This window comes from Zosterops lateralis (genome assembly GCF_965231275.1).
Source record: "Zosterops lateralis genome assembly, chromosome: 15".
Classification (NCBI taxonomy): Eukaryota; Metazoa; Chordata; class Aves; order Passeriformes; family Zosteropidae; genus Zosterops; species Zosterops lateralis.
Genome location: NC_139775.1, coordinates 7,016,663 through 7,029,270, shown reverse-complemented (window position 1 = coordinate 7,029,270; position 12,608 = coordinate 7,016,663). Strand labels below are relative to the sequence as shown.

General features: G+C 46.9%; 1 protein-coding gene across 4 annotated transcripts in view; it reads right to left on the bottom strand.

The window, feature by feature from the left end:
• Window positions 1-9,767, bottom strand: part of RBBP6 (RB binding protein 6, ubiquitin ligase) — a 28,696-nt gene extending 18,929 nt beyond the window's left edge. For 2 of the 4 annotated variants that reach the window (XM_083872538.1, XM_083872540.1), the window contains exons 1-4: window positions 9,118-9,767; window positions 3,355-3,454; window positions 1,475-1,513; window positions 798-834 (exon numbers count right to left, since the gene is read on the bottom strand). In XM_083872538.1, coding sequence (XP_083728664.1) covers window positions 798-834; window positions 1,475-1,513; window positions 3,355-3,454; window positions 9,118-9,283 — 342 coding nt within the window. In that variant the 5' untranslated portion in view covers window positions 9,284-9,767. The remainder of the gene's footprint in view (window positions 1-797; window positions 835-1,474; window positions 1,514-3,354; window positions 3,455-9,117) is intronic. The other 2 variants (XM_083872539.1, XM_083872541.1) reach the window with 1 other exon arrangement.
• Between the last annotated feature and the right edge of the window lie 2,841 nt (window positions 9,768-12,608).

Genomic DNA, 12,608 nt, shown 5'->3' with positions numbered 1-12,608 from the left:
TAGAATACCACTCTGTGTAGCAGCGATATTGAAATTCACGTCAGGCTATTAAAGACATTTCTGTACTCAGGGGGGCCCAAACAGTATCACTTCAATTATACAGTTTTAAGAACAAATACCCAAATATTTAGGGACACAGGAAGGAATCATTTAGCTGCACAGAACTCCCCTGAAAGCATCTGGGATATGCTGGATTTGGTATTTGTTTGAACCCCCAAGTCAAAAGTAAGGAACAGCACCAAGTTTCACAATAATGATTTCTCAGTGGTTTTTGATAACATTTTCAAAAACCATTAGGCAAAAAAAAAAAAAGTTATTTAAAAACAAAAGCTAAGTGATACAATGTGAAAATGGCAAAAAATACACTCCAAACAGTTTTTATTGCAAGAAACAAAAAGCACACAACAACCTATACAAACATACATATCACTAGCTATAGACAGACAGATGTAGAACATGGCACCATGTTCAGTGTGCAAACCTCGAGCCTACAGGATCTGGAAACGATCATACATTATCTGTACAACACAGAGTCATACAGGAGAGATTCTGGCATATTCAATATGAAATACAATGCATTACTAGGCACAAATACCAATATTCACATTAGAACTCTGCAAATGATGGCATTACCCAGTTTTTACTATGCTGAATCAAATACAATGTATTTACAACATACACTAAGTTTTACTGGAAAATATATTAAGTTAACGTTTGGCAAATTAATAAAAGGCTGCATTGTTTAGAACTAAGTGCAGTGTGTAGGAAAAAAAGTGTGAGATTGTGTTTTTACATACTGCTTTTGATGTTCCACTCACTGGCTCACTTCGACTTCTAGAAGAAGAAATAAAGGTGATCAGAATTTAAAACAAATCACTTGTACCCAACACAAAGATTCCAGAACCTGAACATCACATTATGCTCCAATACTCTAGTGAATGTAGACATTTATCTGTAACATAAACTGTTCTCTCTTGGTACATTCACTGAAACTAAAAAAAATCCCCCCAAAAAATCACATTTCTACATAGTCACAAATTACTCAAGACTTACAGATCTAGAACACAACAGTGCAAGAGGAAGTGCTCAGACATTTTGTCTCTGCTCTCTAAGTATCAAATCCATGAAGTCTGTACTAGAGTTCTGTGTTCTCAAATAATCAATCACCAAAGCACGGGGCAGCTTTGGCCAACACGTACATCCCTGGTATCACACACAGGTACCAGGGACAGGGCTTTGGTTTCTATGAAAGAACAGTAAAAATCTACAAGTGCAAGTTTTCTGGAGTGAAAAACACAGTCGTGTGACAAAGGGGCAACAGAACAGTGTCAGCAGCACAGTCTCTAGAACAGTGTCTCTTTGTGGAAGCCCAAGCACTGTGTTCAGAGATCTACTATATTTAGCCATCAAAGTGCCAAAATATTAAACATGTTACATTTGATATATTGACTAAAAGTAGTAGTAGAAATGTCACCTGAAAGTAGTTTCTAGGATTTTGTGCGATTTAGGAGTCCTGTGACAAAAAAAAAGGTCTTAATTGCCAGAATTTGCTATAAGATAATCTTGAATATGTTACAATGTTTTAGGAAATATGTATGACATTTGAAAACTTGCTGAGATTCCACATACTCTGTGGTCTGGACCTGCATGCTCATCATGAACCACACATGCAGCCACTGAGAGAGCTAACAAACAATCCAGGCATCATCCAAGGAGTCCCATGAGCAGAAGCAATGCAAAGGCTGCTGGGGAATTCACATGCCAAAGGAGAGGCTCAGCTTCCTGCCACTGCTAAACCCCCCTAGGCTCCCAATTACACTTCCTGAAGGTGAGGGAGCACACGGAAATACTTTGGATTACCACACAATAGTTGCTTCAGCCATTTACTGCAAGGTGAGTAATGCCTTTCTGAAGGCCTCTGCAGCATCCCCCATCCCCAAACATTAACCACCCCAGCAGTGGTTCCTGCAGTGTTTCCAGCTGAGGAGCAGAAAGCTCATCTGCCTGGTTAATTTTCAACTCTCCCACAGCAGTGTTGTTCTCTCCTGATGCCCCACAGGTACTGAGAGAATCTTTGATGCCAGCTTTGACTCTCTGGAGCCCTTTAAACCACCAGATGAGGTGCACTGGCAGGACAGCACTCAGCTGGAATGAGCCCCAAAGCCAGGCTGTGTTTACGGGCACAGTGCTGTGGGTGCAGAATCCTGAGGGAGAGCTGGGGAGCACTGCACCAGCTCCTGCAGTAACATGCCCCAAGGTTACATGCAGAGCCACATCCATTCAGGGTTTTTTGCTTGCAAATGGTTCATGGGTACCAGGATGCTGCTGTATTGTTTGTTCAAGACACACTGTAACTCCTCAGGGTACTTTATTGAGAACCAACATCAGAAAGACATGGCAAAACCACAAGCTAATAATATCTCCTGCTGGTGGTGAAGAGGCATGGCTTTAAGGAGGTTGAAAAACATGCCCATTCCAAGAGAGCTGATGTAGCTATTATAGATCTGGACTGTATGAAAACATCAACGCAGCAATAATCCTGTAGTCAGGATTGCGTTTGCATATCTGTGATTTTAATCAATACTGAGGACAGAGAATCAGGTGTAAACCTTAGAAATACAGAATTAAAATCTGGAGCACAGATTGCCCAGCTTGGGTACAGACAGAAAAGTAATCAGTACATTTGATAATGTGCTAAACTGCTTCTGAGATTTGAGTTTGGACAGGATTAACTATTCCTTCATGGGACTTGCATAAAAGCCAACACCCTTTAGGGTTCTTTTTCTCTTGCCTCAAACAGATACTGTGTGTTTAGGAAACACACAGGAATCACTTAGGAATTAAACTTCTTGTTTGCATGGCTCACCAGCTGGCAACTCTTGGTCTTTCCTCTACAACTACTATACAACCCGCCCAGACCTGAGGCAGAAAAATACCTGTCATATCCTGCCCCACCTCCCCAGACACAGGTGACAGTCCAACACCCAGAATCACTTCTGAGATAGGAACAAATGCTAAGTTTACACTGCAATGTGAACCTGTCTTTGTGAAAAAGGCAGACATGTATAATAAGGAATCTCCCCATGTAGAGGAAAAAGGATCTGCCCTTGAATCTCAGAAAAACAAACCCCAAACCAAACTCAATAGAATTATCTCCAAAGTTACCACTGTTGCTGTCTGAACACCAAAATCCAAGTCTCCTTTGGGACAGACACACTGAAATCTACCCCATGACAACAAACACCAGCAGCAGCTTTACCAAGCAAGTTACACCCCCAGTGCCTCTGCAGGTGCTGTCAGTACCAAGGTGGGCACAGTGACCCCCCCAAAGGACACAAAGTTTGCAGAACTTACATCACGTATGTTTTGCTGGTTGCTTTGACTCCTCCAATGGGGATTCTCCTCACAATCACCGATGAGTTCTTGGGAATCAGAGCACTGTCATCAGTGTATTCTGGAAACAACATCAATACAGAAAAAACATTAGTCAATTTGTAAGAATGCATTTAATATGTAATTACAGAGCACTTTTGAGAATCCCTTTACAGATCTAAAAGCAAAATTTTATACATAACATCAGGCTTTCATCCTCTCAACACACCAACAGCACCTGTCAAGGAATCTTCAGGTTTGATTATCAAACACAAGCAGCAAAATCATTTTCAGTTTTTGTAGTTAGTTTGAATGCCAAGAGCAAAATAGTTTCAAATTACACTAAAGTAGAGTCTGATAATGCATGAGGTTTTTCCCTCATCTGTTTTAGGCTGTTTTTGCTTCTGACTGGCTATGAAACCAAGAGATCTCTGGAGAAAAACAAACCAGAGCCAAGCCTCACCTGCATAAAGCAGACTCTGAAGTCTGTGACTGCTGGTCCTGAACAAACCAGGCACCAGCTACAGCAGAGAAACTCTGCTCCAGTGTTTTCAGTGTGTTAAGTACACCTGACTCCCCTCTGCCCTGCTCAGGCCTGGCAGAACAGCAGAGCCACCAGCTCAGTGCTTGGAGCTGCACCATCCCCAGCCAGGCTGGGCAGCTGCTCAGGGCCTGACAGAGAAATGCAACTGAAACTGGCAGCACTGCAGTTTGGAACACAGAAATTTGGGCGTTTCTGAGCCTGCTTTCACAAGTAGGACAGAAGTGGCTCAAACTAAAGTAGTACCTCATTCCCTTAAAATCACCATCTAGTCTGAAGTAACCAAAGGGATACAAGTTCTTTCCACTCATTTTCTGTAGAGAAGAGAGACTCAAATGAAACGACTTCTGAAGGCAGCCTTGAAAAGCCTTTGGGAAACAGCATGTGCCTGAAGCCACCCCTGCCCTGCCTTGGCCTGTCCTGGGCTGACTGTCTAAAGAGAAGAAAAGCCCCCTGACCTTTTGCATAAGGCCCAAACAAAAACCCAACTCTCAGACACACTTTGAATAAGCCTAAAACACAAAGCCCTCTCCATAAGAATGGTTTTTATACGGACCTTACACAGGCTGGATACAAGTAAATACCGTAAAGCACTATGAGCAGTCCTTCCCTGTGATGTGCCTGCAGTATTAGTTATTCCAATCCCTTCCCTTTGCAGACTGAATCAGAACACTGCTCTGAAACTCAGGACTGTTGTGTACCTAGTCAAGCTCTGTCAGGATGAGTTTGCCCAGTGATCACACACAAAATACAAGTATCTCACGATTTATGCTCCATTTTTCAGTATATTGTTCCTACAGGCAGGAACCTCCCTTAGACCAAAACATACCTAGCAGAAGACATCACTTCAACCATGAAATTAAAATTTTACTTCTACTTCCAACTAACAGAACATTTCTTCAGAAAACTGAGAAATCATTTAGCTGAAACTAATTCCTGATCTTCCCCCCAGGGAACCAAACAGTGAGACTCCTCTGGACTGCAGAGTAGTTTAAAACTCTGTGTGAAAGGACCAGCAGCGACAGAAACAGCAGCTCTTACAGAAGTCACATCCTGACACAGGCCCTGGAGCTCTGCTCCTCACACAGGCACCTGTCAAGAGAGGTTGCACTGGAACTTTCTGATGGGGAAGGAGCTCAAGCAGTGCTGAGGCCGAGACAAACACCTGGAGGATGGTGCCAGCTGCAGTTCTAGAACCAGAGCAGCTGTTTCTACTCGTGGACCAGAGCCAAACAGGAGTGTTATTCCTCAGATCACAAACCACTGGACTGTGATTTCAGAGATACAAGATAAGCAACAGTGGCTTTCCAAAAAGGCTTTCAGATTAAACTGGCATCTCCCAACAGGAACTGCTGCTCCTCATGGGCAGCAACATCCCCTGGACAGACTCAAGTATCCCAGGGCCTGCACAGCCCTGTCACTGTCTCTCCATGACTCCACACCTCGAGGTGAGCAGTGAGGCCAACTCCACACAGCTACTGCTCACACTGGTCCAAGCAGAACTTTAGCAGAAAAAGCTGGAGGCAGCAGCACTGCTCATTCCCACTACCACATAGCACAAATTCGTTTTACCACCAGTGATGGCCAGGAAGGGGCTACTGGAATTTTTCAACCTCAACTGTGACTAAAAGTACACAACTAACCCAAAATGCCTGCAAAAACAAAGAAATATCTTGATATTAAAGACAAGAGCAGAAGAGACACAACAGTCTAAAACTTGCTATTTATCCTACAAGAAAACAGTAGCTTGAAAGAGTCCAGAGAAAGAAGTATTTCAAGGCATGAATGGAGGCAAACTAGTTAACAGCAGCTACCCTGACTGCTGCCTCACACTGACACAGAAATCTGACATCAACTACTGCATTAGTGTCCACAACTTTCTTACAGCTAAGTGCAAAGAGCTCTGATTTGCTGACAAGTTTATGCTGCTTCACATTGAATGAGCAATTTAAAACACCCACCTTTTAACTTATCTATTTTATGAATTTCTGCTAGTTTTAATGATTTGTGTTTATGCATGCTATAAACAAATTACTGACAAAAGTTCCCATGTTATTTTGTGGCCTGCTTTCATCCACAGTTCCATCTGACAGCATTGCCCAAGCGGCTCTGAGCACTCTGAGTAATTTGTCACCCAGGTGAAGTACAGAACTCACCAGGAGACCTTGGAAGGCAAGGCCAGGTGTGCCAGGGCAGGGAAAAGCCTTGCTAGGCAGCTGCTTGGGGAAGGGCTGCAATGCCTGCCACCATGCCAGGCTGTCCCCACCAGGACACAGGGACTCCCTGGAACACGGTTTCTCCCCAGACAGGATTTAACTCTGTTCTCATCACCACCACTTGCTCACCTGGGGACAAGCTATCACTGTAGCTGGCTAGTAAGCAGCCTTGAAACTTCCCAAGCAACAGACTGGGCCAGTCCTGTTGGATTTTCTGCTTCCCCAAGAACAGGAATCCCTGACCTCATCTACAGCAGGCAGATCATCACTTCTGGAACAAGCTGGCCCAGGAGGCCAAACAGCCCAGGGAATCTCCATTGCACTGTGCCCCACAGGAGCCCTTGCACTGCTCTGGAGGGATGAGTCAATCAAATCCACCCTACTTGCAGTCACTAATCCCATTACACCACCCGGGCCCTGCTTTAAGGTGCTCCTGGCTCTGCTGTGGTGTCACTGTGGGGCTGCAGTGCCTGAGCACTGTCCTGCCTTAAAACCATTCAGCCATCCCACACCAGTTCACAACTAAGGTTTGGGATTATTTCCTCTGTATTTTGACCTGTAAGTATGGCACATTCTCCAAGTGCTCCATTTCAGAATGTCACAGTGCAGGAAAGAGCACTCAAGAAACCTCAGCTGTGGAGCTTGCAGCTCTTTCACAATATTCTGGGAACACTTGTTTTAGAAGAGAGGTAAAAAATCCAGATCCAATGAAATGGAGGCAAGTTTAAAGGCACCACTCTAGAGTGCAGGCTCTGGAGAACATGCCTCCATAGCAAGCATGGGAGAGGAACCCCCTACACAAAACTGGTCCCACCCACCCACTCTGCATTCCCAGAATCTTACACAATCCATCAGATCCTTTTTTCCCACTGATATTTAAAATCCTTTGTACTTTTAGCCTATAATAGTTCTTCTATTGCTAGCCTTCTATTAGGAAAAGTAACAGCTCCAGAACTGTAAAAGCTTCCAGGATCTTGGAGCAATCTGAATATCCAGCACATCTCCACTCATGGCTCACTTTGTTCTTTCCAAATACCATTTTAACATTTACTCAGGACTCCTGAAGAGACAAAGTTATAAAACCCCAATACTTACGTCCACATGTAAGAACTCCTAACATCCCACTTAGGTAGAATACCCCACCACAGTTGTTATTTTTATTTCTGCAGGTTAATTTAAGCATCTACATCTGATTACTAAAAACTAAGATTCACATTTATGCATATAAACCAAAGATTTGACAGACATAAGTTTTGGAAATACATTCTCTAGCTATGCTCTGCAAACCACAGAGGGATTTTTGCCTTTTCACATGGAAAACACCCTTAGGAAAGGCTCAATAAGCATCTGTGTCACTAATATAGAATTTAAAATTATACATTTTACATGGTTATATATTTATAATTTAATACTCATTTTGCAGAGGTTAAAGTGTAACACAACATGCCTACAGGAGCCAGGACAATGCCTTTTTACCCTCACCTTGAGGCAACACCGCATTTAAAACTTCTAGTGAGGCACTTTTCCTTCCCTGAACTCCGGTTACATATGAAAACAAAGTAACACCCTGGTAAATCTAGTCTCACGGATGCTGCAGTAATACTTTATGAGGTGACGTTTACGAGCATCTTTTTTTCTCTTAACAGCTTTGCTTTCTGTCCACCTGCTAAACCCAACTCCGCGTGTTTGGTCTATTCCAAAGCGGTTGTCGCGGTGCCCGTGGCGGGGCCGCAGCCCGGGCTCTGTCCCCACAGCCCCGGGGACAGCAGCGGCTCCTTCTGGGAGCCCCGAGTGCCCCAGACACAGCGGGGACTCCCCAGCACAGCCCCCACAGCCAACCAAACCCAGCCCTCAAAAGCTTCCCGCAACTTTATTCCATACTGTTAAAAAATCCAAGATTTCTGAGCTGTGTCTCTACCTACGTTTATCACACAACAGCGTCCCCTGCACCCCTAATGCTGCGCTGGGAAGGCTCTTCACACTCTCCTGGAAATAATTTAAATATCTGTAGATAAACAGATGCTTAAACTCCAACCCCTCTGAAGGTCAGGGCTGAAGTTACAGAGCATTCTGTTTAAACGTCAACACATAACACTGAAAGAGAAAAAAATCCGCCAGTGCACATTTTAAAGAAAAGAACTATTTAGACACAGAACCACAGTGAGGGGAAATAAAAAGGTTTAACGTTGCAGGAATGAAAACAAAATTCTCTTTATTTCTGAAAAGTCACACTCTGAAGACTTTAATCACATTCAAACTTATCAGGATGGCAGATTACCAAATTGAAGCATCATAGTAACAAAAGGCCATATTCACACCGCAGAATCAAGCACTATTTATTCGATTTAAGAGAATTTATGACTTCCTGAAGAACATTTCTTACACATATTCACTGTAAATGTTCTGCCATAAAACTTCCAGACTGTCCTGATACAGCAAACGCTAAGTGCCAGGAAGAAAAGAAATAAATTAGACAAGAATGATGAAATGATGCTCAATAGTATGTAAATTATGGCGTCTTTTGTTTGAAAAACTTACATTAACCAGGAATGCCCAAGAGTAATTTTGCTACGCAGAACGCTGACTGTGCAAGAGGCTTTAAAGGTCTGCAGAAATTGTAACTCACTGATACACTCAATACAAATTGTTGCTTCTAAGCAATTACTGCAATGGCCACTGGCTTTCAATGAAACAAAGTTCAGTCATCAAACACACTTTTTTCCCCCCATTCAAATTAGCCATGTGCTATTTACTCCTATCGCCTTCACATTTCTCCGCGAGATTTCAAAGAAAGCTGGCAGGTTTGTTATGGTAAAGACATCCTTCCCTCCCATTTTACCTACAACTCCAGGAAACCCAAACTTTTGCAGCACCGTGGCACACGAAACCATCCATGCTCGCCCGCTGTGAGAGCAGCAGCTACAAAGGAACAGCTCCGAGCTCGCGGGAGCCGCCGCTCCATCACCGCTGCCCCCCAACCCCACGCACCTTCTTTGGTCTGCGCGTTGGTGATCTGCAGGTCGCAGTCGGCCGCCTTCAGCTTCTCCCGGCCCATGATCTGGCGCTTGAGGTCGCTCAGGGAGATGTGCAGCCCGTCGAAGGTGACCGTGTCATAGTTGAGCTTGGAGGAGAACTTGTAATGCACGCACGACATGGCGGGGCGCGGGCGGCGCCCGCTCTGGCGCGGCGGGGCCGCGGGGGTCGGGCAGGGCCCGCGGGGGCCGGAGCGGCGGCGCTGGGGCGGCGAGCGGCGCTCAGAGCCCGCGGCGCTGCGCCATGGCCGGGCCGCGGCCTCAGGGCTGGCGAGGCCTCAGGTCTCCATCGTGGCGAGCCCGCGGCCCCCGCCCCGCAACGACCGCGGCCCTCGGCGAGCGCGACGCGCCCGCCCGGCTGCTGCTCTCGGCCCCGCTCCACCCGGGCTGGGCCCCGCTCGGTTCGGGCTCGGCGCGGGTTCGGCCTCGCTGGCTTTGGGCTCGATTAGGACTCGGGCCCCGCTCGGCCCCTCTCGGTTCGGTTCGGTTCGGGCTCGGGCCCGCTCGGCCCGGTCCGGCCCCGCGCGGCCCCGATGGCGGCTCCCGCGGCCGCCCCTGCCCTCAGCGCTGCGCCGAGGGGTTTCCCGGCCGACACCGCACGGGCCGCGCGAGCATGCGCAGATTAAGCGCGTCCATCACGCCGCACGTGACCCGGCGCCGCGCGTGACACGACGTCACGTGGGGGCGGCAGGCCCCGCCCCTTTGTCCCGAGCGCCCTCTAGCGGAGTTCGTGGCGCGCGCCCCTCATGAAGGCTCGGGAAACGAAAGGACGGGATTGAGGTGAATATTGACATTATATCCCAGAATAGTTACCCTCCTCTGGACTGCGTATCGCCACCGTGCCATGCTTAAACCCCCGCCTCGTTCAAGTCACGCAACTGCTGTCGTGTCTAACCCATCTGTTGAAACTTACAAACAATAGTCTTTCACTTTACGAATATTTATTTTCCAGTTCTCAGATCTTTACGCAGGAAACCTTTTGCCCATCAGCTGCCGCACTGCTGTCTCAAAGGAATCAATCCAAAGGCAAGTTTATTTTTCAAATAAAAACAGTGAAGCCTTAGAATAAACTATTCTCATCTAAAATTTTAGTCTAAGCTGTGGGTGGCGGGGTCCTGTGTCCAGCAGAACCTGCCTGGCTGCTGCCTGAACGTTTCAGCCCAAAGGGTCTGACCTGGTCATGGGCCTGGACGTGGGGGAATTTGGACATGGCTGGACAAGGGGGGATTTGGACATGGGGGGATTTGGACATGGCTGGACAAGGGGGGATTTGGACACAGCTGGACAAGGGGGGATTTGGACACAGCTGGACAAGGGGCTTTGGACACAGCTGGACAAGGGGGGATTTGGACACAGCTGGACAAGGGGCTTTGGACATGGTTGGACAAGGGGGGATTTGGATGTGGCTGGACATGGGGCCCGGGACACAGCTGGACAAGGGGGCTTTGGACACAGCTGGACAAGGGCCCCTACCACAAGCAGCTGAGCTGTGAGATCACAGCAGGAACCTCAGGCAGGAGTATGCTGGCTCCCTACTGCCAGAGGGTAGGGTCAGATAGGATATTGGGGAGAAATCCTTCCCTGTGAGGCTGGGGAGCCCCTGGCACAGGGTGTCCAGAGAAGCTGGGGCTGCCCCTGCATCCCTGGAAGTGTCTCAGGCCAGGTTAGGCAGGGCTTGGAGCAGCCTGGGATAGTGGAAGTTGTCCTTGCCCAGGGCAGGGGATGGATGTCCTTTAAGGTCCCTTCCCACCCAAACCATTCCATGACTCCAGGATGTGTCACCAGGTCAGGATTTAGGGAATGCTGCCATACCCTGGACAAACCTGTCTGACCCAAAGGAAAGGCCATATGTGCCTGTTCCAAGCTGTTTCCTGCCTGCAACAGAAACGCTCATGTCACATCCAGTGTTCTCAGCCACCCACATTCATAGCTTTAAAAAACAAAACATGAACTTCCTGATGAGGCAAGGAAATACCCTGTGGTTTTCAGAGGGACTGGGTTACTCTAAAAGCCATTAAACACTAGAGCAGTGTTGAGGCTTGGTAGTCTCTGCACAGCTGTAGGCACCAGGGTTGTTTTTGTAGCTTTAAATTAGTTCTGAAACTTTAAACTCTTTCACTTCAAATGCATTCAGCAGTAAACTGTTCTCTAACTTCTGCAAAACAACATAAAATGTGTTGGCACTTTTTTAGGTCATGCTCACACATTAGTTAAAGAAAGATCAATAAACAGAAACTATTTGCTGTAACATGGAGTTTCAGTGTTTTGCCATGATGAATTATTGGGAGCTGTGTGGGAACTTTGTCTCATTTAGTACTTTAGTGATTTACGAGCAGTTTTATCTGAGCACAGTTCTGCTGCTCAGAGCACCTTTCGCTGAGCTTTGCTCTTTGCTGTTTTAATTCTCAAATACACAAGTGCTTGAATTGTAGAATCATAGAATAATAGGATGGTTGGTTGGGAAAGGACCTTAAAACTCATCCAGTTCTAACCCCCTGCCATGGGCAGGGACACCTTCCACTGTCCCAGGCAACTCCAAGCCCCAATGTCCAACCTGGCCTTGGGCACTGCCAGGGATCCAGGGGCAGCCACAGCTTCTCTGGGAATTCTGTGCCAGGGCCGTCCCACCCTCCCAGGGAACAATTCCTTCCCAATATCCCACCTATCCCTGCCCTCTGGCAATCTAGGGCTGTGACATTTCTTTTCAAGCCTTGAACTGAGGCTGACACAGAATTTTCCCTGTTGTACAACTGAACAGCACAAAAAGAAACAAACAAAACTTCAAAGCCGAGCAGGACAAATCAGGTCTGGCACCTTCCCAGCCCCACACAGCAGGTCTCCTGGACAAGCAGGCTGACAAGGTGGCAGGGTGTGAAATTGTATTTCCTTCTCCAGTTTGTTTTGTCAGCAGCAATGACTCGTTTTTATTTTGTGACTTCAGCTGTGAGCTCTGCATGAGGAAGGGAACTCACCTTGCTCTGAGCACTCCCAGCCCAGCTCAGGACCTGCTGAGGCTGAGCCCACGGGGCCAGTTCTGCTGGAACATCCACACTGCGCCCTCAGCCCCAGCCCGGGGTCATCACTCCACCCCAACTGCTGTGGGCAGGCACTGGCTAAAGCTAAGTTTTAGTTAAGAGTGCCTGGTGGTTTTCCAGAGTTCCTACCAGTTTGCAATCCAGGAATGTTTGCCAGCTCCCTGAGGCTCAAGGGACTCAGAATTGAGGGAAACTGAAAGAGTCATGCTGGAATACTGAAACAAACCCAGAAACCTGCTTTTAGGTCATAGGTAGGGAGCAAACAAGGAAGCAAAGAAGCAAACCCAGCCTGTAATTACCCAGAGTCCAGGCAGCTGCTCCCTCCTTGGTTTTGCTTACAGCCTCCAGCACAGCACTGACCTGCTCACTCATGTGGGCTGGTGGTAGGTGATGACTCCATTTTCAGAGGGTC